Source organism: Hydra viridissima, unplaced genomic scaffold, assembly GCF_058129835.1.
Source record: "Hydra viridissima isolate aposymbiotic clone 2 unplaced genomic scaffold, HvirCarnegie_v1 scaffold_8, whole genome shotgun sequence".
NCBI lineage: Eukaryota > Metazoa > Cnidaria > Hydrozoa > Anthoathecata > Hydridae > Hydra > Hydra viridissima.
In genome coordinates this window covers 6,534,342-6,559,843 of record NW_028324307.1, presented here as the reverse complement: position 1 = coordinate 6,559,843, position 25,502 = coordinate 6,534,342, and the positions used below count along the sequence as shown (strand labels likewise).

Below are 25,502 nucleotides of genomic sequence, written 5' to 3'. Positions count from 1 at the left end.
CTGTAAAAATTTGTTTACATTATATTTAACGAATTTGAAAACCTTATTACTTTGTGCATGTTATTTAACACGATTTAAACATTGTAAAACATCAAACAAATATGCCATCCCATCGCTCGCTGGTTTGGCAGTACTTCCTGAAGGAATACAGGGGAGATAAGGCCTATGGTGTGTGCAATATCTGCAAGAAGGAACTAAAAATGAATTGTGTGTCAACATTGACCCTGAGTGGTCATCTGCGATCCAACCATGAGGATGAGTACATTGAGATGTGTCAGAATCAAAAGATACGAGATGAGGCAGTAGGTGCCAAGGAGGACAAAGTTGAAGAGGCAGAAGATGAATTGGAAACAATTGGCGCTGGTAACTTAGTTAAATAATGGATGTTACAATGCGATGTAGCGAAATTATACGACTTCACGTCAAGTTTATATGATTTTTTATTGATGTAAACAAATGTATACGATTTTTTTTAGGTCACAGGAAAAGAAAAAGGGTTCTAAAAGAATCTGTGCCATCCAATACAGAGCACCACTTAACTTCGTGGTGACATGGAGCTCATGATTTACCTTGCAACTGACAATCAGCCTTTCTCCTTATGTTACTCAATCCCGTTCCAAAGACTGCTTGCCCATTTTGACTCGAGATTTAAGGTTAAAACTTCACATTACCTCTCTTCCATAGGAATCTGCAGATGGCAATGAAGAACATGTTTTACAAGGAGCTTCCTCATTGCGACCGAGTTGCAATTAACAATGACATCTGGACCTCAAGCAACAACGATTTATTTATGGCGGTGACTCTTCATTACATCACCAAGGAGTTTGTTCTACAAAAGGTAACTGTTGGAGTTGTTCTATTCCCAGGTAAGCACACTGGTCAGAACATTTCTTCTCAGGTGGACAACTTGGTTAAAAGTTTTGAGTTACTCAAAATGGTCAAGAAGCGGGTTGTTATGTGTAATCAACTTCAAATATAAAAGCTGCACTGAGGAAGTCAGAGACTTTTGCTTGAAGTGGTTCAATCACGTGCATTGACCACAAGCTTAACATGGCCCTGGAAAGGAATGTCAACAAACAGCCTGATATCAAGACTGCTATCGATGCATGCAGGACAATCTCCGTCCGAGTCCATCACTTCTCTCTTGCCGACGAGGTGTTAAAAAAGAAGTGCCTTGAGATGAATGGTAATACTTTTAACTTTTTAAGTAGATACGAATACGAAGTTTTAAAACTTAATGTCAAACTTTTAGAAATACTTTTTAATTTCAAACACAGTTTTCTAAGAGTTTACGATTTTATGCGAATTTTTTTTCGAATTTTTATTTTAGTTTTTGTTTCAGTACCTTACAGAAAGATCACTGCTCCTTGTGCTACCAGATGGAAGCCTATCCAGATGATGCTCCTAGATATCGAACATCTCCGAAGTGTGGTGTGTGCTCTTAGGGCTGCTAGACCAGCTCAAATTGTTCATTCCTACGGATGAAAAATTTGAGCTGGTTGCAACCATTCTGCCACTCCTGACTACTTGCCGAATCATCTCTTGTTCAAAGTTAAACGAACTTTTTAAAAATTATTTTAATATAAACAATTTTAGATTAAAGTAAGCAAAGTTATACAAAGTTTACTAAACGTTTAACTTCCTTTCTTTTAGACTGTGTCCATCCAATTCAGGCAGACAAATGCTACAGCTGAGGGTCCTCCGATTACCATCGAGTGGACAAAATTCAGAGAAACAACTGTGATCGATTCGAAGATTGATGTCCTTGACTGGTGGAGGACACATCGCAGAGAGATGCCCATCTTAGCAGGACTAGCACGGGACTATTATTGCCTGCCAGGCTCAATTACCTCAACTGAGCGGGCCATTAGTGAAGCTGGACAGGCGGTCAATGAAAAGAGATGCAGGTTGTCTCCAAAAACCGCTTTTTGGAGACAACCTGCATCTCTTTTCGTTGACCGCCTGTCAACGGAAAGAGATGCAGGTTGAAGTTGGCATTTATCAACGAGAACTTCGATCTGTTAAACTCCTTTGATGCAGGTTGAAGTTGGCATTTATCAACGGGAACTTCGATCTGTTAAACTCCTTTGTACCAGTTTGGGAATACCGCTCCATGGAATAGCAAATGGAAGCTAGACCTGCTCCAGACAGAGATCAAAATGATGATGAAGATGACTCAGACTAGGATGATGATACCGCCACATTAAATATGAAACCTCCAGTATTGTTGGACTAGAAAGGCGAGACAGACATTATTTAGGTTCCCAAGGTTAGGAACTAGCACAAAAAAATGAGAATGAAAGACTGGAAGCGGATAACTAAATACTATTTACTAGGGTAGCATGCTAGGATTACTTTAGATTAGATAATCGATTATATGCAAACAATTTTTTCACATGTTTAAGGAATTGGATATTTAAAATCTAGAATGATTGTTAAATAAATGCAAGGATTTTAGCATATCTTTTGTAAGGGCGGAAAATTGGACAATTTTACTTTCAATATTTTTAGTTAGTTTAAGTTATTGTAAAGGCGGCAATTTTTTAGTGCATTTTGAAATGAAAGTTTAAATGAAAATCAATCAATATCTTAACAAAATCATTATCAAATCAATATCTAAACAAAACTAAGGTTTTCCAAATTTCATCTTGTAAAGACAAAGAACTTGATGAGGATTTTTTTGTAAGTGATAAAAAAAAACAACTTTCAACCATCAAATCCCAAAGAAGAAGGAAAAAAAGAAATTCCAAACACTAATTTTGAGCTAAAGGATCTTTCTACAATGGTGAACTGGTGAAAAGGTAATGGTTGCTATGTCGCAATTTAAAAAATGCAACATTCTGTTTTTGTTGTTTACTTTTTTCCTCAACAAAAGCTAATAAGTTATCTGATATTTCTAAATGATTTAGTGACTGGAAAAAGCTTAATCTAAAAACTCCTGAACATCAGAATAGTCTTGAGTATAGAAAATGCTTTGCAATTTGGAAGGAAATGTAACAAAATTTTAAAAGAGCCAAACTTTAGATAATGACCTTCAGAGAACAATAAACCGAGAAGCAAACAAATGGAGGGACATTTTAAAAATTATTGTTGATGCCATATTATTCAATGCAAGTAATAGTTAAGCTCTAAGAGGCAGTAATGATGCAATAGGGGAACAAAAAAGTGGAATCTTTTTAAGTACTCTAGAGTTGATTAGTCATTACAATCCTCTATTGGCAGACCATATTGCAGCAATAAAAGCCAAAAAAGCTGCAGTCTCATATTTTTCACCACAATTTCAAAATGAAATAATTACACTTGTAGGAGAAAATGTTAGAGGAGAAATCCTCTCACGGATTATAAATGCAAAATATTATTCCTTGCTTTTTAACTGTAGGATCATGGCATCCCCTACCGTAAAGAAGCACCTACCGTGGTTTTTGAAAAAATCAGTAAATTTTTTATGTTTTTTTTTAAAATTTATTTTTAAAACTAAATTATTAATTAAAAGTAAATTAACCCTAGAGAGTATTTATTTGATATGTTTTTTATACTTTATTTATTATGTGAAATGAATTTAACCCTAGGGAGTTTTTATTTGAGATGTTTTTTTACACTTTATTTATTAGGTAAAATGAATTCGATTAGAAAGATGCAAGGTTCAAAAAGGAATAAAAATATTCAAAAAAAGCTATTGTATTAAAAAGAACAACTGCATGGTCGAATTCCAAAAACTATTGCTGCTGCTGCACCACCAGGTTTGGGTCTCGGTAAAAGAGACAGCGGCTGGATGACTACCGAATGCTTTTATGAGTACTTCACAAATGTTTTAGTACCATATTTGAAATCTATTAATGCACAATTAACAATATATATGTTCATGGATGGACATCGATGGCATCTGTCTAAAGAGCTTAGCATGTATCGCTCTTCGGAAAGAATTCGTTTGATTTCGTTTTTTCCTAACGCTACACACATCTCACAACCATTAGATGTGTCAGTTTTCGGACCAATTAAAAAAAAAAAAAAATGGCAGAACATTTGTCGGCAATTTAAATTGGATAACGATTTTAATGAAATTCGCAGAGAAAATGTACCAATGTTGTTGAATAATTTTGTTATGGATCCATATATGAAAAAAAATATTATTAACGGATTTAGATCGACAGGAATAATCTCATTTAATGCAAACAATGTTGATTATAAAAAAGTAATTGAACGTATTAAATTGAATACTACAATTGAAAAGAATGAAACGAATCTTTCATATTTGAAAACAACGTTGGACCTGAAGTATTGCTCCAGTTTGAAAAAACTGGAAATAAAGAATGGGGAGGAAAAATTAACAATCTTAAATTTAACGATAGCTCCAAACAAACCATAAATTTAATAGAAGCCAACAATAATGTATCGAATAATGAAATCGATAAAGAATTGTATTTAAATATTAGCAGTACGCAAAATGAAATCGTATTGAGTAATGTTAGCGATTTCGGAAAAAGCGTAATTATTGATGAATCCGATGAAAGTAAAGCAGCCACAGATCCAACAGATTCAAATAAGCAAATAATAAAAGATGTAAATCCATTACACGACTTTCTTTTATGGCCAAAACAACCAATCACGAAAAAAAGGCTTAAACAAGTTGAACGATTACCGAGCGTTAGAGCTTCATCCAAATGGTTAGAAATTCAAACAACTAAAGAAAATACAAAAGAAGAAGAAGATATCAAAAAATTTGAACGTAAAAATAAAGCAGCTGAAAATAAAAAATAATTGAAAGAAAAAGAAAAACAATAAAAATCTAAAAGAAAACAACCTGTAACAAAAGAAAATAAAAATGAAACACACACACACAAAAAAAACATTTCAAAAAAGAATTTAAAAAAAAAAAAGTTTAAATTCAGAATATACAACTTTTTTCATACACAGTAGGTGGAGAATCGATTACGGTAGGTAGTGCTTTATCACGGTAGGTGAAGAAACCTACTAGCTCTTACAAAAAATTAAAAATAACATTAAAAAAATAACTTTACTCAAATTCCAATTATATAATTTAGCTAATAATTGAGTATAAAATATTAATTCGAAAACCCTAAATAAAAATCTGTTATGGTTTTGGAGCTAAGAAGTTTTGAAGTTAAAAGTCTTGGTAGGGGGTGCCATGATCCTTCACCTAATGTTTCTAACAAAGAACAGCTAAGTAAAGTGATAAAATATGTTCTTATAAAAAATAGGATGTGCTCAATAGAAGAAAGTTTTGTGGATTTTATAGAGAGCCATCAAAAGACTGGAAATGGAATTGCAGAAGAAATCCTAGGAAAGCTGAAAATTGATGGATTTAATATTGCAGATTGCAGAGGCCAGGAATATGACAATGGAGCAAATATGGCTGGAAAACACAAAGGAGTTCAGGTAAAAATCATTAGTATTAATGAACTAGCATCATTTGTACCATGTGCAGCCCATACTCTTAATCTGGTTGGCGTTCATGCTGCTAAAGTCTTACCTCATATAGTTACATTCTTTTTATCTATTCAAAAAATATTCAAATTTTTTCTCCAATTCTAAATCAAGATGGGATTACCTAATGATAGAATTCCCAATTTCATTACAGGGTCACTGTGAAACAAGATGGTCATCAAAAAAAGAAGCTGTTGCTTCCCTAAACAATTAAGTTGTGAAAGTTTATAGTGTTTTACAAGACATGAGTACAAAAACAATTTTAAACCATGAAACTGTTGCTGGTGCAAAAGGCCTACTCAAATTGTTCAATCTTAAATTTCTTTGTTTGTTGAATCTGTGGACTAAAGTTCTTACATTGATTGACAGAAAATCATGCAATGCAAGCCAAAAATATTTTAATTGACATAAAAAAAAAAAAACGAATGGGCTGGTTTCGGCCATCCAGTATCTCAGAGAAAGAGGAGTGAAAGACATTATAGAATCTGCCAAAAAAAACAGCAAAAACAATTGACATTGACACATACTTACCAATTAAACAAAAGAGAAAAGTCAAGCGTATGATGTTTGATGAGACTGATGATGATGGCATTTTAATCAAACCAGAACAAGACTTTGTCATTCAATGCAAGTCTGTGTTTGACAGCATTATCACACAAATGCGATGGCGATTTAAGGCAATGTCCAAAGTATCATCTGACTTTCTATTTCTCACTAGAAAAAAAATCTCTCTAAACTCTGTTGAAGAAGTTAAGCAAAAAGCATTTAGCCTAGCCCGGAAGTAAAAAAAATGATTAGGATTCCTTAGAACTGCAAACTATGATGGAAAATTTGGAATGTGCTAATCCAATTGAAATATTGCAATTCATACACTCGTACTCTTTAACAGATGCATATCCAAACATTGAAATTTCACTCAGGATTTTCCTTACCCAGTGACAGTTTCAACATGTGAAAGAAGTTTCAGTAAACTTAAATTGGTCACAATTTTGCTTGATACGGCGCTATATATATATATATATATATATATATATAAGAATATATAAACCGAACTAATTGTTTAGTTTGTATAGTAATGATGATGATGATGATGATGATGATGATGATGACCATAGTTAAATTCGGTATTGCAACCTTTTTTTTCGTTTATGTGGATTATTTTTCGGTATTGCAACTTACGCGTTCGTTTTTGCAACTTAGGCTTCGTTTTTGCAACCTCATCATTCGTTTTTGCAACCAAAAAGTGTGAAAATTCGTTTTTGCAACCCGCCAAAGTTTAAATCGGTTCCGGTTACAATACGTTTGAATTTCCGCCATTAAGTTTTCTCGAGGACTCGATTGAAATTTGTTAAAAGATGTTTTAAAAACTTTTATTGTTATTATGAATTTAACTTTATGAAAAGATTAAAATATATATATAAATATAACTTAAGCTATATTTCAAAATAGTTTTTTAATTATATACATAAAAGGTGTGATGTGTAAACAATTTAATATTGATTTAAGAGTTAGTAATGATTTGCTATGTTGATTAGTAACGCACCTTTAAGTTGCTAACACAAAAAAGGTTAATAGTTAATTGAATTGAAAGTTTCAATAATGTTTGGTCAAATATAGATACTATTTTAAAATGGTTAAATGCCAATTATGCTCGGGGGACGCGTCCTTATCTGGAACTACATGTGCTCTATGTAAAAAAATAATTGACATCCAATGCCATGGCGGAATAATTGGGGATGGCTATGTTATCTGTAAAGTATGTGCAGGTATTAAGTTATTGATGTTTTTATTTCTTTTTTTCCCTAACTTAAGCTCTAATACTTTAAACATAAACACATTTTAGCATTTTTCAAAGATAAAGAAAAATTCATTCAGTTGCATAAAATTCAGTTAAATGAATTGTTCCTTCTAAAGAAATAAGCACAAACTATGGCAGGGATTTAACTAGGAACTGAATGTTTTAAAACTAAAGCTGCAGGTCTATTAACATATCAATCATAGTCAATATTATTCTAGTGTCAATAGGATGACAGATTTAAAAGTGATGATTGTCTCCCTGTGTCTAAAGTCTGCCCAGTCTCTCCTATATTTCTTTAAATTTCTGTAAGAGTTCCAATAAAAATAGAAAATAAATCTATATAATTGATTATTTCATTATTTAGGTTGCTGCAAAATATCCCCAACAAAAAAAGATAGTTTAGTTGGTAGAGGTAAACTTTTAATTGTTTATTTGTAACATTTTCATAAAGTTGTTACAAAATTTATTGCAATTTATTTATTACAAAGATATATAAATTTATAATTATATGATAGTAGGTCAGTTTTATATTTTTAGAAAGATAACACTAATTAGTTATGTAAAAACACTTGTTAATTATCCACAGGGTAATTAATTTTGATAAATAATCAAGAATAGTAATATAGTAACCAATAAGAATGAAAAAAACTTGAAGAGATAAGAAATTAAACTCACTTTTTGGATATCTCAACCAAAAAACCTTTTTCTTGACTGGGCACAAATTATTAGAGAGAAGAATCACTATTGCACACAAATTATTAAACTTTAAAGGGTTTTAATTTTATGACACTTAAAGCTAAAGCTAGTAATAATTTGAAAATAAATTATTTTGTTTATTCTAGGTATTCAAAAAATGACAAAAGAAAAAATAGAGGAAATTGCTTCTTCTTTATTACTTAAATCAATATTTTCTGGTCAGGTATTGCTAATACAATTTGGATGTTTAAGTTTAATTTTTTAAAAAAGAAGAAATTAACTTTATTTAGGTGGTATATTAATATAACAAGTCTGTTCTGTTACATTTTACTTAGGGCAAGTGAAGCTTTTCAGTTATGTTGAAGGCAACTCACCTATAAAATAAATAATGTGTGTATGTATGTATGTATGTATGTATGTATGTATGTATGTATGTATGTATGTATGTATGTATGTATGTATGTATGTATGTATGTATGTATGTATGTATGTATGTATGTATGTATGTATGTATGTATGTATGTATGTATGTATGTATGTATGTATATATATATAAATATATGTATATATATATATATATGTATATATATATATATATATATATATATATATATATATATATATATATATATATATATATATATATATATATATATATATATATATATACACACACATATGTGTGTGTTTGTGTGTGTGCATGTGTCTGTGCGTGTGTCTTTGTGCGTGTGTGTCTGTGTATTATATGTGTATATTTAGAATAAATATAGAAAAGTAAAGGCAGGTGAAGCTTGGATGATTACATTAATAATAAATGTAATGAGAAATAAATTAGAAAAACTAACATGTCAATGCATTGACTTTTAGGTTTACAGTTACAGGCATGATTTGTTTAACGCAGGAAGACAAAGTAAAAGTATGTAAAGTTGCATGTTTTTTGAAAGTTTTTAAGATTTTAATTAGTTAAAAAAAAATGCCCTAAAATTTTTTTTAAAATTGTTTTATCTACTAGAAAATTTATCTGATCAAGAACTGATTGATTTGTTAAGTGAGGACCAACAACACTATCTATTTAATGCTTTGGCTCGAACATATAATTCTATTAAAGTAAATATCAAGTTCTAAGTTCTTTATTACATCATCTAATAATAAATTTAAAATATATTTGTTATGTTATAGTGGCTTGGTTCAAAGATCTTTTAAGAATTTGAAAATTCATTGTATAATAGTTAGCTTTCTTTCACTTTAGCACAATGAATATGTTTTTAAAGTACTGGTGCCAGAAGCAGTTATTTATCTTTTTGCTAAAGTTGAGGAGATGTCAAGAATTCAAGTATTTTGTTGAACTTTGTTATATATTGTTCAGTCATTTTAGTTATCTTCTTTTAGTTTTAGTTAATCTGTTATTTTTAAATTATATTAATTTATGAAGTTGTTTTATACTGTTTGATTTATTGTTAGGCTGAAGTTTTATTAATGTCTTATATTTCAGAAAGGTAGTTTATTATTCATTTTAGAATCTTTAAAATATGAGTTGTTAAGTTAAGTTTAATTCATGCTGCCTGTAGTGGTAACATTTACAAAAAATATAGTCATGGTGTTAACAAAATATGATTCAAATGTATGATTTTTCAGAAAGCAGAGGAAATGGATTTGCAATATAAAAGTTATATGCAATACACAAGTTGTTTGTGGAATAAAAATATTGAAAACCTTTATGAGATCATTGTAATTGTAAAGTTTGAAGTTTAAGATTGTTGTTAAATTTTGGTGGTTTTAAGGAGAGCATTCAAGCTATTTTAAACAGAAAAATGCAGTTTTTCAAAATTAGTACAAGTATTCATAATATTCAAAAACCACTATAGTTGAAAAATTTATTCATTATTTCTTATTTCTTTTTTTATTTCACATGTCATAAAGTTATATATTTCACATATCATATAGTTAACGTTTTAAATAACATCTGATTTATAATGTTTATTATATATTTGATACTTCAGAAATCAAGAAATGTCAGAGAGTGATGAAAGTGAAATATCATCTGGTAAAAATCTATCAGATCAGTTAACAGTTTTAGATAGTAAAGTCATTCAATTGCAAATAGTACTATTTGAAAGTCGTATATTATTTATTTCAGGCTGTGGAAGTTCTTTTTCACAAAATTTGATGGAAAGACTAAAAAGATCTCAAATAGCCAGTATGTTTTCCCCATTAATATGTGGAAAATAATTATAATATCAAAAAAGATAATAAAAATAGTAATAATTTGGAAGAGTTACAAATAAATAACAATCAGGAAATGTCATATGATTAAAATTTATGTATCTTGTATATTTTATCTTTATAACGATTATTTATGTCATTTGTACAATTATATATTTTATTTTATAACAGTTTTAACTAATTATTCTTAGTTAATTGTTAATTTGAACAGCTTTAAATTTTAGTTTTTTAGGTTTTTTTTACTTTCTTTGTTATTCTGTTCCTTAAAATATTTTGAATGGTTTTTAGAAAATGAGCGTTTACAAAGATGGTCTAATAATCAAGAAACTACAAGAGTTGAAAAAGAGGAAAATGTACTTTTTTAACTATGTATTTAGAAATGATTTATTTATATTGAAAATTCTTTATCTTTTAACATTATTATTTATAATAACATTCAATATTAATATTTTTCAGAAATTCATAATCAAAGAATTGCTATCAGAATTAGTATTAAGGGTGAGTTTTTAGTAAAAATAATTTGTATATTTACGTATACACTGATGGTATCATACTGAAGTAGGTGAGAGTTTTAGTGCATACGTTTTCTAATGAGTTAGGGTATTGGCAAGTGCCAGGTCTATGCATATATAAGACATCTATTACAGCATAAAATAAATTATTTTTTTTATTTTTCTGAAAAAGATGCTTTAAATTAGATATTAGATATTTAGATATTAAATTAGATATTTAGTTCATTTAATTTTTACAGATTATAATTATTAGTACTATGTAGACCTAACAGTATTTTTGTATTTTTAATCTTGGACACCAAGATGTCCAACCTTAAAATCTTTTATATATAAAAAGGTCTCAAAAGAAGCAAAATTGTATACAAGTTTTTAAAGTATTGTATCTTTAAAAAAATTTATAAAAAACATCTTTTTTATTATGAGTTAATGCAACAAATTTATTTATTCTTTTTTTACCTATTTGGGATTGTTTATATAAAATGTTGTATTCTTTCAACAGGTTTGTTCAGAATTAGATGAAAATATTCATTTTAAAATTGAAGCAATACATGTTAGAAATAAAAATGAAGTTGGTCAAGTTTCTTTCAACAGGTTTGTTCAGAATTAGATGAAAATATTCATTTTAAAATTGAAGCAATACATGTTAGAAATAAAAATGAAGTTGGTCAAGTTGAAAAAACTACAAAAGTGGTTGATGTAGAAGAAAAATATAAGGTGGTTGATTTTGGAATAGGAAATAAAGTTATGGATATTGAAGATAAGGATGAGGTGAGTTAAGTTTTATTATGTTTTTTTAGTTTGTGTGATCTGCAATGTGTTTTTTTTTAAACAAGGTATTGTCAAAAATTTATTGAGTTTTTAATTTATTTCTTTTTAATATGCTCTGCTTTAAAAATGGACCATAATCAAGTTTAGATTGCTTTCACTAAATATTTATTATTTATATAAAATTGATTGTTTATGTAAAATGTTGTATTCTTTTAACAGGTTTGTCCAGAATTAGATGAAAATATTCATTTTAAAATTGAAGCAACACATGTTAGAAATAAAAATGAAGTTGGTCAAGTTGAAAAAACTACAAAAGTGGTTGATGTAGAAGAAAAATATAAGGTGGTTGATTTTGGAATAGGAAATAAAGTTATGGATATTGAAGATAAGGATGAGGTGAGTTAAGTTTTATTATGTTTTTTTAGTTTGTGTGATCTGCAATGTGTTTTTTTTTAAACAAGGTATTGTCAAAAATTTATTGAGTTTTTAATCTGTTTCTTTTTAATATGCTCTGTTTGAAAATGGACCATAATCAAGTTTAGACTGCTTTCACTAAATAGTACCACAAAGTAACATCTTACATATGTTGTTAACAAAAAGACCATATTCAATTCCTAACCGTAAGGCAGAGAAGTACACCATAAGTGCATATTAAATGTTAAATCTATTGGTCTATTTTATAAACAGGGCTGTGTATGTGTTTATCTTTGTATTTTTTAACTTTTTAAGACTTGTTAGCTTTTTTCTGCTTTGTTTAGATTTTTTTTTTTTTGAGTTTTTTAAAATGTGTTTGAAGTTCGTAATAAAATTTATATGTTTAGGGAAAAATGTTAGTACCAAGATCATCTTTAAACTGCAGTGTGGATGCAATTGAACTCAATGTAACTTTAGTTTTTAAAATTTATATTATTATCAATCCAAATTTCATCTTTTGAAGAATTCAATATTCTAGTTCATTGATTAAACACTATCATTTAATTCAAACTTTCAATTTTCAAAAAGTAGCCAAAAGCAATAAATAAAGTTAGAATTTTAATTGAAGGCTAACTTGCAGCAAACTTGCAAACCTTGTTGATCACCAGTTGACCTTTTTTTTTTACTTCAAATTTATTTTCACTTGTATGAATATATGCCTTTCGCATAACAATTTGATTTGCTTTTTCATGCCCAACTATTTAAGGATATGCTAATTGATCGAAATCTATAAATTTTAAATTTCTATAGATGCTCAATAAATGAACTTAAGTACTTAAACATTTTTTTCCCTTTCTTACCCAAATAATGTTGTTATTACAAACCTTCATTTTGAAAATTCACAATTTTGAACTCTCTCATCCCTTTTGAGTTAAAAATAAAAATGTCTACTGTATTATAAATTTTTTTATTTTTTTATTTCATGTACACATTTTAGGAGCACTTAAGTGATATGACCAAAGTGTATAAGCAGTTTGGAAAAAAGTTTGTAAGTAAATTTTTTTTTAAGTGAAACTGTTTGTCTTAGATACAGTTACACTTAAGTACATTTAGGTTTATAAAATTTTTCAAATACATGATTTTAAAAGATTAGTGTTTTTATCTTGTTCAGTTATTAATTTTTTTAAAATTTAGTCTAAGAAGAATGAAGCATTGAACAATGATATTCATAGGTTGACATTATGATCTATTAAGTATTTATACATATAAATATAGCTATAAAAATTTATATTTTATTGTATAGATTGATATTTGTTTTTTAAACAGTCGAGTTGCAATGAATGAAAACGAACAAATAAAAATGGGAAGTATTCTAACAGGATTTATGAAAGTTGGTTTAGTTTCTGAGGCTGAAAAGGTATGGTGTTTTAAATATTTTTAAAAAAATTGTTTAAGTTTTTTTATGCTATTTAATACAAAATAGTTTTTTTTTAAAATATATTATTACATTTTAGTTTCTTTAAAAAAACACTTATTTTATATTGAGTTTTTGATTTTTGTTGATAAAGTTATTCAAACAATGGAAGAGTAATGTTAAGTTTAAAAAATGCGACGATTTTAATGAGGCAAAAAAGTCTGTTCGTCAAAAGGTTAAGTGCACAGAAACATACTGTGATGCATACATCATTGATCTTCCCAGACATCTTAGAAATGTACATAAAATTGATCCTGAAAAAGCAAGGAAAGCTAGAGGTATTTTTGATCTAAGAAAAACAAGATATTTAGGTGAAGAAAATGCTAAAAGTAAGATAAAATACAAATGCCCTATTTGCAGTATTGCTACAAAAAATATACATGATCATCTGTATCGAGCTCCGCATCACCTTAAAAATGATTTGGCAAAATATAGAGAAATGCTCAACAAAAAGCAACTTTATGACGGAAGCAAAAATTTTGCAATATCTGTTTCACAAAAAAATAAATTGACTGAAATGAATCCTGTTTTACTAAGTTCAATAGGACCAGAGCTGATGAAGAAATTGCCAAATGAATCAGTCAATTTTCAAGCTCCTTGCATACCAAATAAACCTAATAGTAATGTAGAAGATAATGTTTGTGATGAATTTAATGAACCAAACTTATTGATTGAAAAAGAAGAAAATAACATTCTATGTTTTCAAGACTATCTTCATACATTTCTTCTTTACTTAAAAAGTCCATCAGGAGGAAAGAAAGATCCCCAAGCTGCAATAAATGAAATGCATCAAATTAGAAGAATGGTGGAAGTCATTTTACCAGATTCTCTAATGCTACACAACCTAACTGTTTTATGTTACACAAGTCTTTTAAACCTTAAACTTTTACAAGAGAAATGGTTCCCTTATACTGAACACAAAGGTTATGAGCCAGGTACTCAACGTTCTTATTTGTTATCATTGAGTCATTTCATAAATTTTCTTCTTCGCTCTAAATTAACTCCCACTGTTCCCAATGTTGTTCCTTGCATTCTATCACCTGATGTTCTTAATGTTTGTCAGAAGGAAATTAGTAACTGGAGAACCTCTTTGCGTGGTGAAGAAGCACTAAGAGAATATGATGTAATGATGGAAGATGCTGAAAATATAATTCCTAAAGAATCTTTTCAAGCTATAATTAAAAGTGATTTTTATCAGGATATTGTCAAAAATGTCAAATGTATTTATAATAATTACAAAAGCAGGCCTTCAGATTTTCTAATTACTCGAACTCTGTTTACAAATGTTAGAGACTGCATTTTTTTTGGTTTAATAACCAATAATATTTCACGATCAGGAGCTGTTTCAAGTATGACAACTTCAGAATTTCGAAAAGGAACTTTTTCACCAACAGGAAGTTTCATTATTCTAGTGAGAAAACACAAAACTGCTAAACAATATGGTCCTTGTCAGATTATATTAAACCCTGATCTAAAAGTTATGTGCGATTGTTATGATCAAATTATACGTAATGGAATTCCAGGTAAAATGTCTGAAAATTTTTTTATAACGTGGTCTGGGTGTGCGTTTGAATCTGGGGGAGTTTCAACCCAATTAAATTCTTTTTTTTTAAAATGTTTACCAAACGAAGATGCAATTGAAAAACGATACAGTGCAACAATGATTCGAAAAAGTCTGCTTACTTTTTTTTATGATAACCATCCTAAATATAAAAGCAAGTTAGCAACCCTTATGAAACATAAGGAAACAACAGCTCAACGATGGTATTATTTAAACAAAAACAAACAAGACACATGTGAGGCTTCTGAAAAAGTTACTGAGACTTTATTTGGAGACATTAATGTTGAATCCAGAACAAAAAGTCAAAGCTCAAAAGTTTGCTCTATATCGTCATCAAAATTAACTAATGTCGAAAAAGAAACTTTAGATTTTGAAGAAAATCAAATTCCTGAATGTTCACAGGTATTATGTTCTGAAACCAGTGATTTGAGTGAAAGTGATGAGGAATACGATTTTTTAAAAAGTAATTCGTTTTCAGTATACACGAAAAAAAGTTGGACCACAGATGAAATAAACGAGTTGCATAAATTGTTTAACATTTCCAACAATTTAACATTAACTCAACCTTTAATTCGTGAAATTGTTGCAGAAAATGACATCCTAAAACTTCGATCTCCAAAGCAAATTTACGATAAATTGCTCCATTTAAGGAAATGTAAAGTTGTAGCACTAAATGAAAATGAAGAGCCACAGTGTTTGAAGTTTTCATTCAATTCAGAACAATTAAAAATGATAAAAACATTATTTTCCTCTACAATATCTGGCCACCAGAGTGTTGTTACTTCAAATGTGAAAAGTATCATCAATCAAAATAAAGAAGCTAAAGAGCTTTTTAAAGACTTTACTACTGAGCAAATTGTCGCAAAAGTTCGTTATGAAAAAAAGAAGTTTTTCTACAAAAAACTTTAATAGGTATTTTATATATTTTTTATATACCTTACTATAAATATACCTATATTTTATATACTTCCTTTACCTCTCCTTTTACTTCTCCTTTTCTTTTTTTTCTTTTTTCTTTTTCTTTCTCTTTAAAGCTGTCTTCCTCCCGTAAAATTCTTTTTTTTTTTTGTTTATTGAGTTTTTAATAGTTTTTGGTTGTTTTCGGTTGTGATATTTATCATTTATTTATATATATATATATATATATATATATATATATATATATATATATATATATATATATATATATATATATATATATATATATATATATATATATATAATAAATGACACACACCGATATTTACTTATATATATATCGGTTTTAATTATTTTTGGTTGTTTTCTGTTGCGATATTTATTATTTATTTATATATATACACATATATAAATAAATGACACGCACACCGATATATATATCTGTTTTAATTATTTTTGGTTGTTTCCTGTTGCGATATTTATCATTTATATATATATATATATATATATATATATATATATATATATATATATATATATATATGGTGTGTGTATATTTCAAGTTTATCAATAAATTGTTGTGTTGGACACGTTAAACCTCTCATATAACCTTTTTTTTAATCAGATGAGTAATATGATTTTACTTCTATTAATTTTGTATATTTCCTTTATGTGCTGTTTGTTCACATAAATCTTTTAACAAATACTTACAAAAAATTGATGTAAACTTAAATCTATTACTTTAGAAGAGTTAATAGATTTTCATTAATTTAACAACAAACTAAAACAAGGGGTGTAAGTGTTGCATTTTTTTCAACACTTAATTGAATTATGAGCTATCAATTTCTTGGTACGTTTCTTTTGCAACAATTACTTTTCATGATTTTATCCCAAATTTTTTCCCATGATTTTATCTCAAAAAAAAATTACTTTTCATGATTTTATTCTGTCACATATGGTTTAATCTAATCATTTAAATTATCTAAAACTGTATTGTGAACTGTAATTATTAAAGTAAACTGTAATTATTAAGTAATGTATTGTAACAACTGTAAAAGTGTATATAAATCTGATATAGATTAAATATTCTAAACAACCATACGCCACAAAAATATGTTTACTATACTTATTTAATACTTAGAGTTTTTTGCCTGTTAAAGCTGAAACAAATAATACTAAAATGTTTGTAAATACATTTGACATAACTTATGACGTAGTGCGATGCTTGAGATCAAATCTCTGCTTAACCGGGCACGTCAACCTCTTTTTGAGGCGGTTTATAAAGACTGTTACCTTACGTGTTGTATATAAAATTACAAATGTATCCGATACAAAACTAAAATACTCAGTTAAAAAAGTTTAGCTAAGATATAGGTAGAGGGGCGGCTGTAGGAACGAGCATTTTCAGAATCTTAAATAAAATATGTTCAGTTTACAAGATTCTTCAGATTTATTTGACCTAAATTTTATAAATCTAATTAGGCGTGTAAATATTACCTTTTAGCGTTGTGATAAAATTTCTGTTTTTATAAATTTTTGGACACCACCCCACACCTCTTAATAGGAAAACACTAGCTGTTCACTTTCTGTTTCTAATTCGCTGATTGCGTAATGTGCACATACGTATGAGCTGAGGGTTTTAGATAACTAAAACAGTTGCTACTAGGGCCGAACCTGTCTTAAACATCCTTATCAGATCCAAAAAATAAGTCCCTAGAATTTCAAATGGGTCATAATCCAGCGCCAACTCATTTTTTGCATTTTGTTCTTTTTGTTGAAACTCTAAACTTTTGAAATTGTGAAAATATTTATTTTTTTAAAAGAAATATAATTAGATTATTACTAGGATTGGCATTTTTTCTAAAATTTTGACATAAAATAATCAAACAATCATAGTTTTTATTAAGGTTCGGTATTGCAACCTTTGTATTCTCGGTAATGCAACTTTTTTAACATATTCATTATACAGTTAAAATTGTATTCCTTTTCGATGGTAAATTATTCTATTATCTTTCATACCAAATGTAAGGGAACTCATCACCTATTTCCATTATTACATTTTTACAAAATAAAAATTATGGTTTTTTTAGTTTTTTCATGAAAGTTATAACTCAAGTATAATTAGTAACAAGTTATAGACGGTTTAACCAAAACAAAAATTCATGATAAATTATGTTTTTGGGGTTATATGATAAAGGTGATCATTACTTTTTTAGGGGTGATTGACTCCTATTAATGTTTAAAATCATATCAGAACAAAAGTTTAACCATCACCCTAACTTTTCCTGTAAACTATAACAAAACATTGAAATTTCGGTAATGCAACGTGCCGTTAAATTGGAATAAAAGCGCAAGGTTGCATTACCGAACAAGTTTCAACATACTGATGATGATGATGATGATGATGATGATGATGATGATGATGATGATGATGATGATGATGATGATGATGAGCATATTTATTTTCGGTAATGCTACCTTTTTTTCTTCTGTATTGCAACATTGTTCGTTTTTGCGACCTCTTCGTTCGGTAATGCACCTCGAATTTTCTGTAATATAACGTAAAGTTCTGTAATGAATCGTGCGACAATAACTGAACTTGCTTTGGTTTTTGTTTTTATTTCTATTCGGCAACCGATTATTTTTAAACCTGTCGCTATTGATATATTCTCTAAAGCGCTCTAAATAGTCTTATCCATTAATAAGTATTAGTTTATATAACCTCTCTCTTTACTTTTTAAGTTATTAATATTGTTTTAATGGTGGTATTTTTATATAGCATTAAGTGTTATAAATGATGGACTTTAGTTAACTGCTTAATCTGATTTAGCTATCTAGCAAACTACATCAAGTAATAATAGGTTTAGTAACTACGTTTATACACACACTTTGCAATGTCTGTAAACAGATTGCATAGTGTATGTATAAAGATAATTACTAAACCTATTATAAATTTGTATGTATGTATGCATGTATATATATATATATATATATATATATATATATATATATATATATATATATATATATATATATAGGTACGCGGAAATCGCGTTTTCCGGAGCCGTTTTTTTCACTTTTTTTTAGGTAGCGTCAGACAAACGTTTTTTTGTGGTGTTTTTTTTTAGAAACATATATAAATCTTGATATTTTTCTGAAAGAAGAAGGGTTAATATTGATTTTTATGTGGCTTTTAATGTATGGTTACTAATTTTTCATGGTTTGTTATGGTCCTGAAAATATAGTGTATGTTCTCACATTAATTTATAGTAGAAATGTCGAGCCCGCTTTTTTTATTATTGATTTAACTTTCTACATGCATTTTCTAAGCACATGCCAATATTTTCAACGAAAAAAAATCGGGAGCAGACAGTTTACTATGTGTTATTCTATAAATGCCACTTTTTTTAGGTAGCCTTAGGCAAACGTTTTTTTGAAGTATTTCTTTATAGAAACACATATAAACATAGAAGATTTTTTGAAAGAAGAAAGGTCAAGCTTGATTCTCATATTTTTTTAAAATATGGTTGCTTAACTTTTTTATGAATTTTTTTGCTTACAATTTTCCATGAAAATTTAGTCGATGTTCTTACATTAATTTCGTACCGAAAAAATGTTAAGCCCGCTTTTTTTATTATTTATTCTATTTTCTACATGTATTTTCTATTTGCCTGCCATATTTCAGCCAAAAAAAAATGGGAGCAGATATATAATTAAGAACAGCACTTTTGGTACCTTATTTCTGTTTTTATGAATTTTTTTTCGGTAACAATGAACTATTGTTAAAAATGATTTAATTTTATTCATTAATTGAATTGAAAAATTAAAACATTCACTAAAAGCTAAGACAAAATTTCATTACATTTTTTATTTCAAAATAATTGTTTTTGTGTGTTTTTTTTTTAGGTTGGAGTGGGTAATTGGTCCCATTAAAGGACAAAATGGATATTCAAACGCATCTTGTAATGTGGTAAAACAGTTTTTTATTCTAATTTCTCTCTGTTTAAGACAGCATTTTAACATTTTTTGTGAAAATTGTTAATAATTTTTTTTTCAGGTTTATGGCGGCAGGGGGAGGGGCGGCATACGCCCCCTCCAAAAAAGGCAATTTTATCATAGTCATAATAACAGATAGTCTGGCCAGTTAAGCCGTTTTCGCAAGATTCTATTGTTTTCAAACAATAGAAGTTAAAATTTTGAATTTATGTTGAAAACAGTAAATTTATCGTGCCCAGTCTACTAACTAGTGCACAAAAATCTAAAAAATGGCAAACTTTGGAGAGGAACAGTCCATTGATTCTCTTATATTTGATCTAGAATCAGACGTTTTTTTTGAAAAAAGTGAGTTTCTTAATGATGTCGATGCTTTTCTTACAGAAATTGAGAATGGAAGCGTTTCAAACAACTTTAACTGCCAGCAGTGTGTGAAAAAATGCAAATCAGATAAAGGACTCAAACGCCACATAACAACACATCACTCCAAGATTGACTCTTCAACACTGCAAACAAATGCAACAACTGATATTAACCGTGCGTGTACTGCAGACGAGTTCATAACTTTCATTAAAAAAAGTATTAAATTTGTGCAAAACGATCTTTGCTACCCTCCATATATCAGAGATGAGCTTTCAAGGTACAGTTTCTCTGAAGATGATGCAAAGCATTCATTTGATTTAATAAAGGAAGTCATTGACAATTTTAATGGTGATGCGGAAGTTTTTTATCCACAATTTTACAAAGTTGCTGGTCAGAAAGGTTTTTTGAAAAATCTCACAGATAAAACCTCAACTCTTGTAGGATATGACCTTGCAAATCACGTTTTGGCTCACTTGATTAAGTCTAAAAATGCCACCTCAGTTTTAGTTATTGATGATGAAATTAAGTTTACAGATAAAGAAAAAGATTTAATTGAATATTTGGGTGGGTATGTATTTAGTACTTTTTATCGAAGGATACGTTATTCAAAAAGTTGGCAAACCAGATTTTGTCAAGAAACACTCTCAATTCTGTTGGCTGGAAAAATTGTAGAAAATGATTCTAATTCTTTTGATGAGTATAATCATGATACTAGTAAAAAATTTACTAGTTTAAAAAATAGAGGTGGTCTTTGGTCTATATCTTCTGATGCTTTGTCACTATTTAAAATAGCAGAAATAGCATTCAGAAAATCAACAAAAATTTTAAGTAAAAATATTGACTGCAGCAAGATGACTGCAGAGTTACTTCAAGATGTTGGGGTTTTATCTCACTTCTCAAAAATTTGCAATGTTTCTTCTACCAAAGTATCTAAAGAAATGTCTCTCAATCTTCTAGACCATCTTTTAACTCTTTATATTCGTGTTCGCTCATTTTCCTATTCAAAGGACCTTGTAAACTTGCATAAAATCAAGTCTAAGAACAAAAGAACAAATTCATTAAGAAAAGAAATCAAGAAAGGAACTTTGAACTCTACTGATTAGACACTTTGAACTCTATTGACATTAGAAAAGGTTATTTTCATAGCCACAAATGTCTTTAAAAACATATTCTTGCATAGGAACTATATTGCAGCATGATGGAGAGATCCAATGATTAATAAAGTGAAAACCAAATGAAATTAAGTAAGTTTTTATTTTAAGTACCAAATGTTATATAATTAAAACTAGTTTAATATTTGTTTTTACTATTTTATTAAAATTATTTTGAAATAAATAATGTTAAGAATTTTATTTCAGCCTCTTCTTTCTTTGTAGCACTTCAACTTAAGAGGTCATTTTTCAGCCTCCAAATACTAAGGACAGATGTGTAATATATATATAATAATATATATATATATATATATATATATATATATATATATATATATATATATATATATATATATATATAATAGACAGACACACAATTCTTTTATACAAATAATGCTTTTATAAGGTTTGTGGCTATGAAAATAGCCGTTTTTACTTTCCTTCTTTTAATGAGTTCATTTTTTATTCCAAATTCGGCGTGGTAATTTCTCTTTGGTAAAGGTCTTTGGTTCAGGATTATTATAAAGACTATTAGTTCCTATAATTGGTTTGAAAGTACATTGGTTTCTTATGGTATTATCATTATAGCCAATATCATGTAAAGATGGATTATCCTTTCTTCTTCCAATTGCTCGTTGTTGGCCAAAATAATTTTCTAATGAATCTTGACAAAGCCGTTCAGTTAAAACATATTGGACACCCATATTTAAAAGGTATTTAATTAAATCAATAACTGAGTGAACAGTAATATTGATCCCTTCATATGTTTGCCAAGATAAAAACATATTCCCCCGATCAGCCTTGGTGAAATTTCCAGGTCTTTGATCTATAGACAATTTCCAATCTTCAAAATATTTTAAAAAGACTTCAGTCAACCATATTAGCCTTTCATCATTCATCAAATAAAATGGCTTGGAAAATCGATTTTGATTTCTAGTGCAATCTATAATATTTTTCACATTTACACAATCAAAAAAATCATTTAACATCTGACAATATTCAGCAGTTCTAGAGGCTTCAGCAGGACCAAATGCCTTTAAAGCAGTGCTAACAGATGAACTAAGTACTTGAGCTGCTAATCTTACATTCATTTTGGAAAATGGGCTTAACCTAATGTGTTCTAAGGAGAGATTTGGGCAAGTGTGAAGGCCACAGTTTAGATCTTCATAAAATAACTCAGATATGTGGTTCCACAAAATGTGATTATCAGTATTCCACATATATCTACCTTTACCTGATGCAGAATGAAAAAGGCAATTTCGAGCAGTCTTTATCAAATGTGGAGGATCAGCTACAAAATATATACAACGATCATCATCAGCAAATTTATTTTTGATGCGATAGGTAAATTTAACTTTTGTGTTAATATCTTGTTGTTCTGTCATATGAAAATGCATGCTAAAAAATTTGCGATTGCATGACGCACCATCACTTGTTGTAGCAATTACTTTAAGATTGCATGAGAGCTCTAAAATACTAATAGCCTTCCAAAATAAGGGGAATAATTGAATAGCTTGGAGGTTTGTAGTAGCAAAGTTTGCAAAACTATATTTAAAAGGGTTTACAATACCTCTCACAAGAAAAACAAGGATATGTGTTGCAATCTCATCAACTTTGTTAAGAGTTGCATAGTTAATATTAGTGTCACCAAGATCAACAAATCCAATAAGATCACCAGAATACTTATCCCAAACCAAATTTTCCTGAATTTTCATTTCATCAAATAAAAGAGTGATAAACCGTTCTTGCTCAGAAAAATCCTTTACCTTTAAACTTAATTCATTGACAATTTCATGGTTAAATCCTCTTTGTGGTCGGATATAGTTTTTGTAGTCTCTTAAACGCCTTTGACTTGGTAAAATTACAAATCCAGAATCTGTTTTTTCATTAAAACGAATTTCCTCATAAGCTGCAGGAGACTTAGCAACAAGACCTAAACAATAGCGAATAATCATTGGGTGATAACGAATTCCCTGTTTTGAAGTATTTAAGTATTTTTGCTGCTCATCCCAAAATAGCTTCATAAATGGAGTGACTGTCCTATAAGTTTTTGATATGATTGAAACCAAGTCTTTGTGTAGGTCATCACTGACAAGATGAGAGGATTTACTTAATTCCTTTTGCATTTCTTTTATGTTCTCTTTTAGCAATTTATTTTCTAAACGATAATTTTGTAGGGTTAATTTTACACGTTCTGGTGCAGTTTTAGAAATTGGAGCTCTAAGTTTAGCTGGAATAAGTAATTTATCACTATTTTTTTTAAAAGATATTTTTTCTTGAGACTGAAGACATTGGCATGCTTTACAAATTTCATCCTTAGTAATAATAACTTCACATGAAAGAGATCGGATATATTCTGTTTGATTTAAAGGTAAAGAATAACTATTAAACAATTCAAACTTTTTAGGTATAACATGAAGAAGATATCCATAAGAACTAGCTGATTTATTTTTAATACCAGGGCATATCATATATGATAACAAAATTGAAATAAGGTTAGAAATAGTTGTATTAAACATTGATCTTTTTAAATGCAAGTATATTTCATGATTATCTGGTAGAAGCCATAAAAATATACGAATAGTAAATGAGAGACTATCATCTATGTAAATTTCGTACTTCGGGACAATGTGAACATCATCCATCTTACTCAATTTTAAAAAAGTTTCACTAGCATTTATATCCCAGTCAAGTTTTTGAAAGCTAATACGTTTAACCAATTCCTTAAAAGACTTATATGACTTACTATTAACTGCTTCATCTGATATAGAAGGAAAAGCTGATCTCTTTAGGGATATAGAAGAAGCTGATCCTCGTGCTTTGGGAATAAGCAAACATGAAGAAGGGCATTGCAATGAAAAGCTTTTAACTGGAAGATTTAATGTAGGTAGTGAACCAGTCTTGAGAGTAGTTTTATTTGGATTGACAATTAACATGTTAGCCTCGTAATGCTTTTCGCAAATAAACAATATTTTTTTTTTTATTTGGGTCTTTAGGCTTTCGTCAATTACTCTATCTTTAGTTATAATGTGTATAAGTTTTTTTCTCCATTCTTTGTTGAAATCATCATCGGTGGATGGTATCTTAAAAAGTGAAACACCTTTATTTCTTCGAGAAGTACCACAACCGAAAATGGAACAATTAGCACCAGGCATTTGCAAAAACCAAGGATAAATCAACAACCTTTTTGTAAATATTATTCTTAAACGAGTCTGTTTACAAACAGTGTGCACTAGTTAGTAGACTGGGTTCTAAAAAAACGCTAACAATAAGATAAACAAAAGCGCTCTTCAACTGGCCAGACTATGTATTTTATGACTATGATTTTATACACCACAACATACTATTTTTCAAAGAATTAAAATATTATATTTATTTTTTATAATTTACTCATTTTAGTAAATATTAAAATATTTAAAAGAATGAAATTTTGATAGGATGTGATAAACCTTACCCACAACCTAACACCCAACTTTAAGATTAACCTGTTATACTCGCTAGTGATGTAGAATAAAATAATACCAACATGTTATTCATAAATATTATCAGTTTCATAAAAATAAACATTCTTTTATGGAGAAAAAGTGTTTTTTTGTGAGGTGTTAGTGATGGATTAGCACCCCCTTTGGAGCCCTTGATGCGCATTTTACCTAGAAAAAAGTTTAAAATTAAAGTCTATTTTTACACCTATTTTTTGATACCAAGTTATAGATTTTTAAATAAGAATTGATAAAGTTATAACAATTTATGTAAAAAAAAAAAATTTTTGACCACAGTTTTATCAAGAAACCCATATATCGAAAGTTTGCTACTAAAAACGTCATAACTTTTTATAGAATTGTCCGATTTTCGAAATACTGTATTTGAGGGCTTTCTAATGAAATACTGTATTTGAGGGCTTTCTAATGATATATAACATTTAGTATTTGAATAATTTAAAAAAATCAGTCCACGCACCTAATATATATATATATATATATATATATATATATATATATATATATATATATATATATATATATATATATATATATATATATATATATATATATATATATATATATATAAAGATATGTATGCATATATATATATATATATATATATATATATATATATATATATATATATATATATATATATATATATATATATATATATATATATATATATATATATATATATATTG

At 28.6% G+C, this 25,502-nt stretch overlaps 1 protein-coding gene and 1 pseudogene across 1 annotated transcript; one reads left to right on the top strand and one right to left on the bottom strand.

The window, feature by feature from the left end:
- The first annotated feature begins 7,026 nt into the window (after positions 1-7,026).
- On the top strand, positions 7,027-15,800 carry LOC145187690 (uncharacterized; annotated as a pseudogene).
- A 5,917-nt stretch (positions 15,801-21,717) lies between these two features.
- On the bottom strand, positions 21,718-24,605 carry LOC149884766 (uncharacterized). Its single transcript, XM_090096125.1, has one exon. It carries the CDS (start codon positions 24,469-24,471, stop codon positions 21,772-21,774), a length of 2,700 nt encoding a protein of 899 aa, XP_089952251.1. The 5' UTR covers positions 24,472-24,605; the 3' UTR covers positions 21,718-21,771.
- Between the last annotated feature and the right edge of the window lie 897 nt (positions 24,606-25,502).

Bases quoted from the DNA above. Each gene is read 5' to 3' on its own strand.
- LOC149884766 (XM_090096125.1), bottom strand. From the start codon at position 24,471: ATGCCTGGTGCTAATTGTTCCATTTTCGGTTGTGGTACTTCTCGAAGA.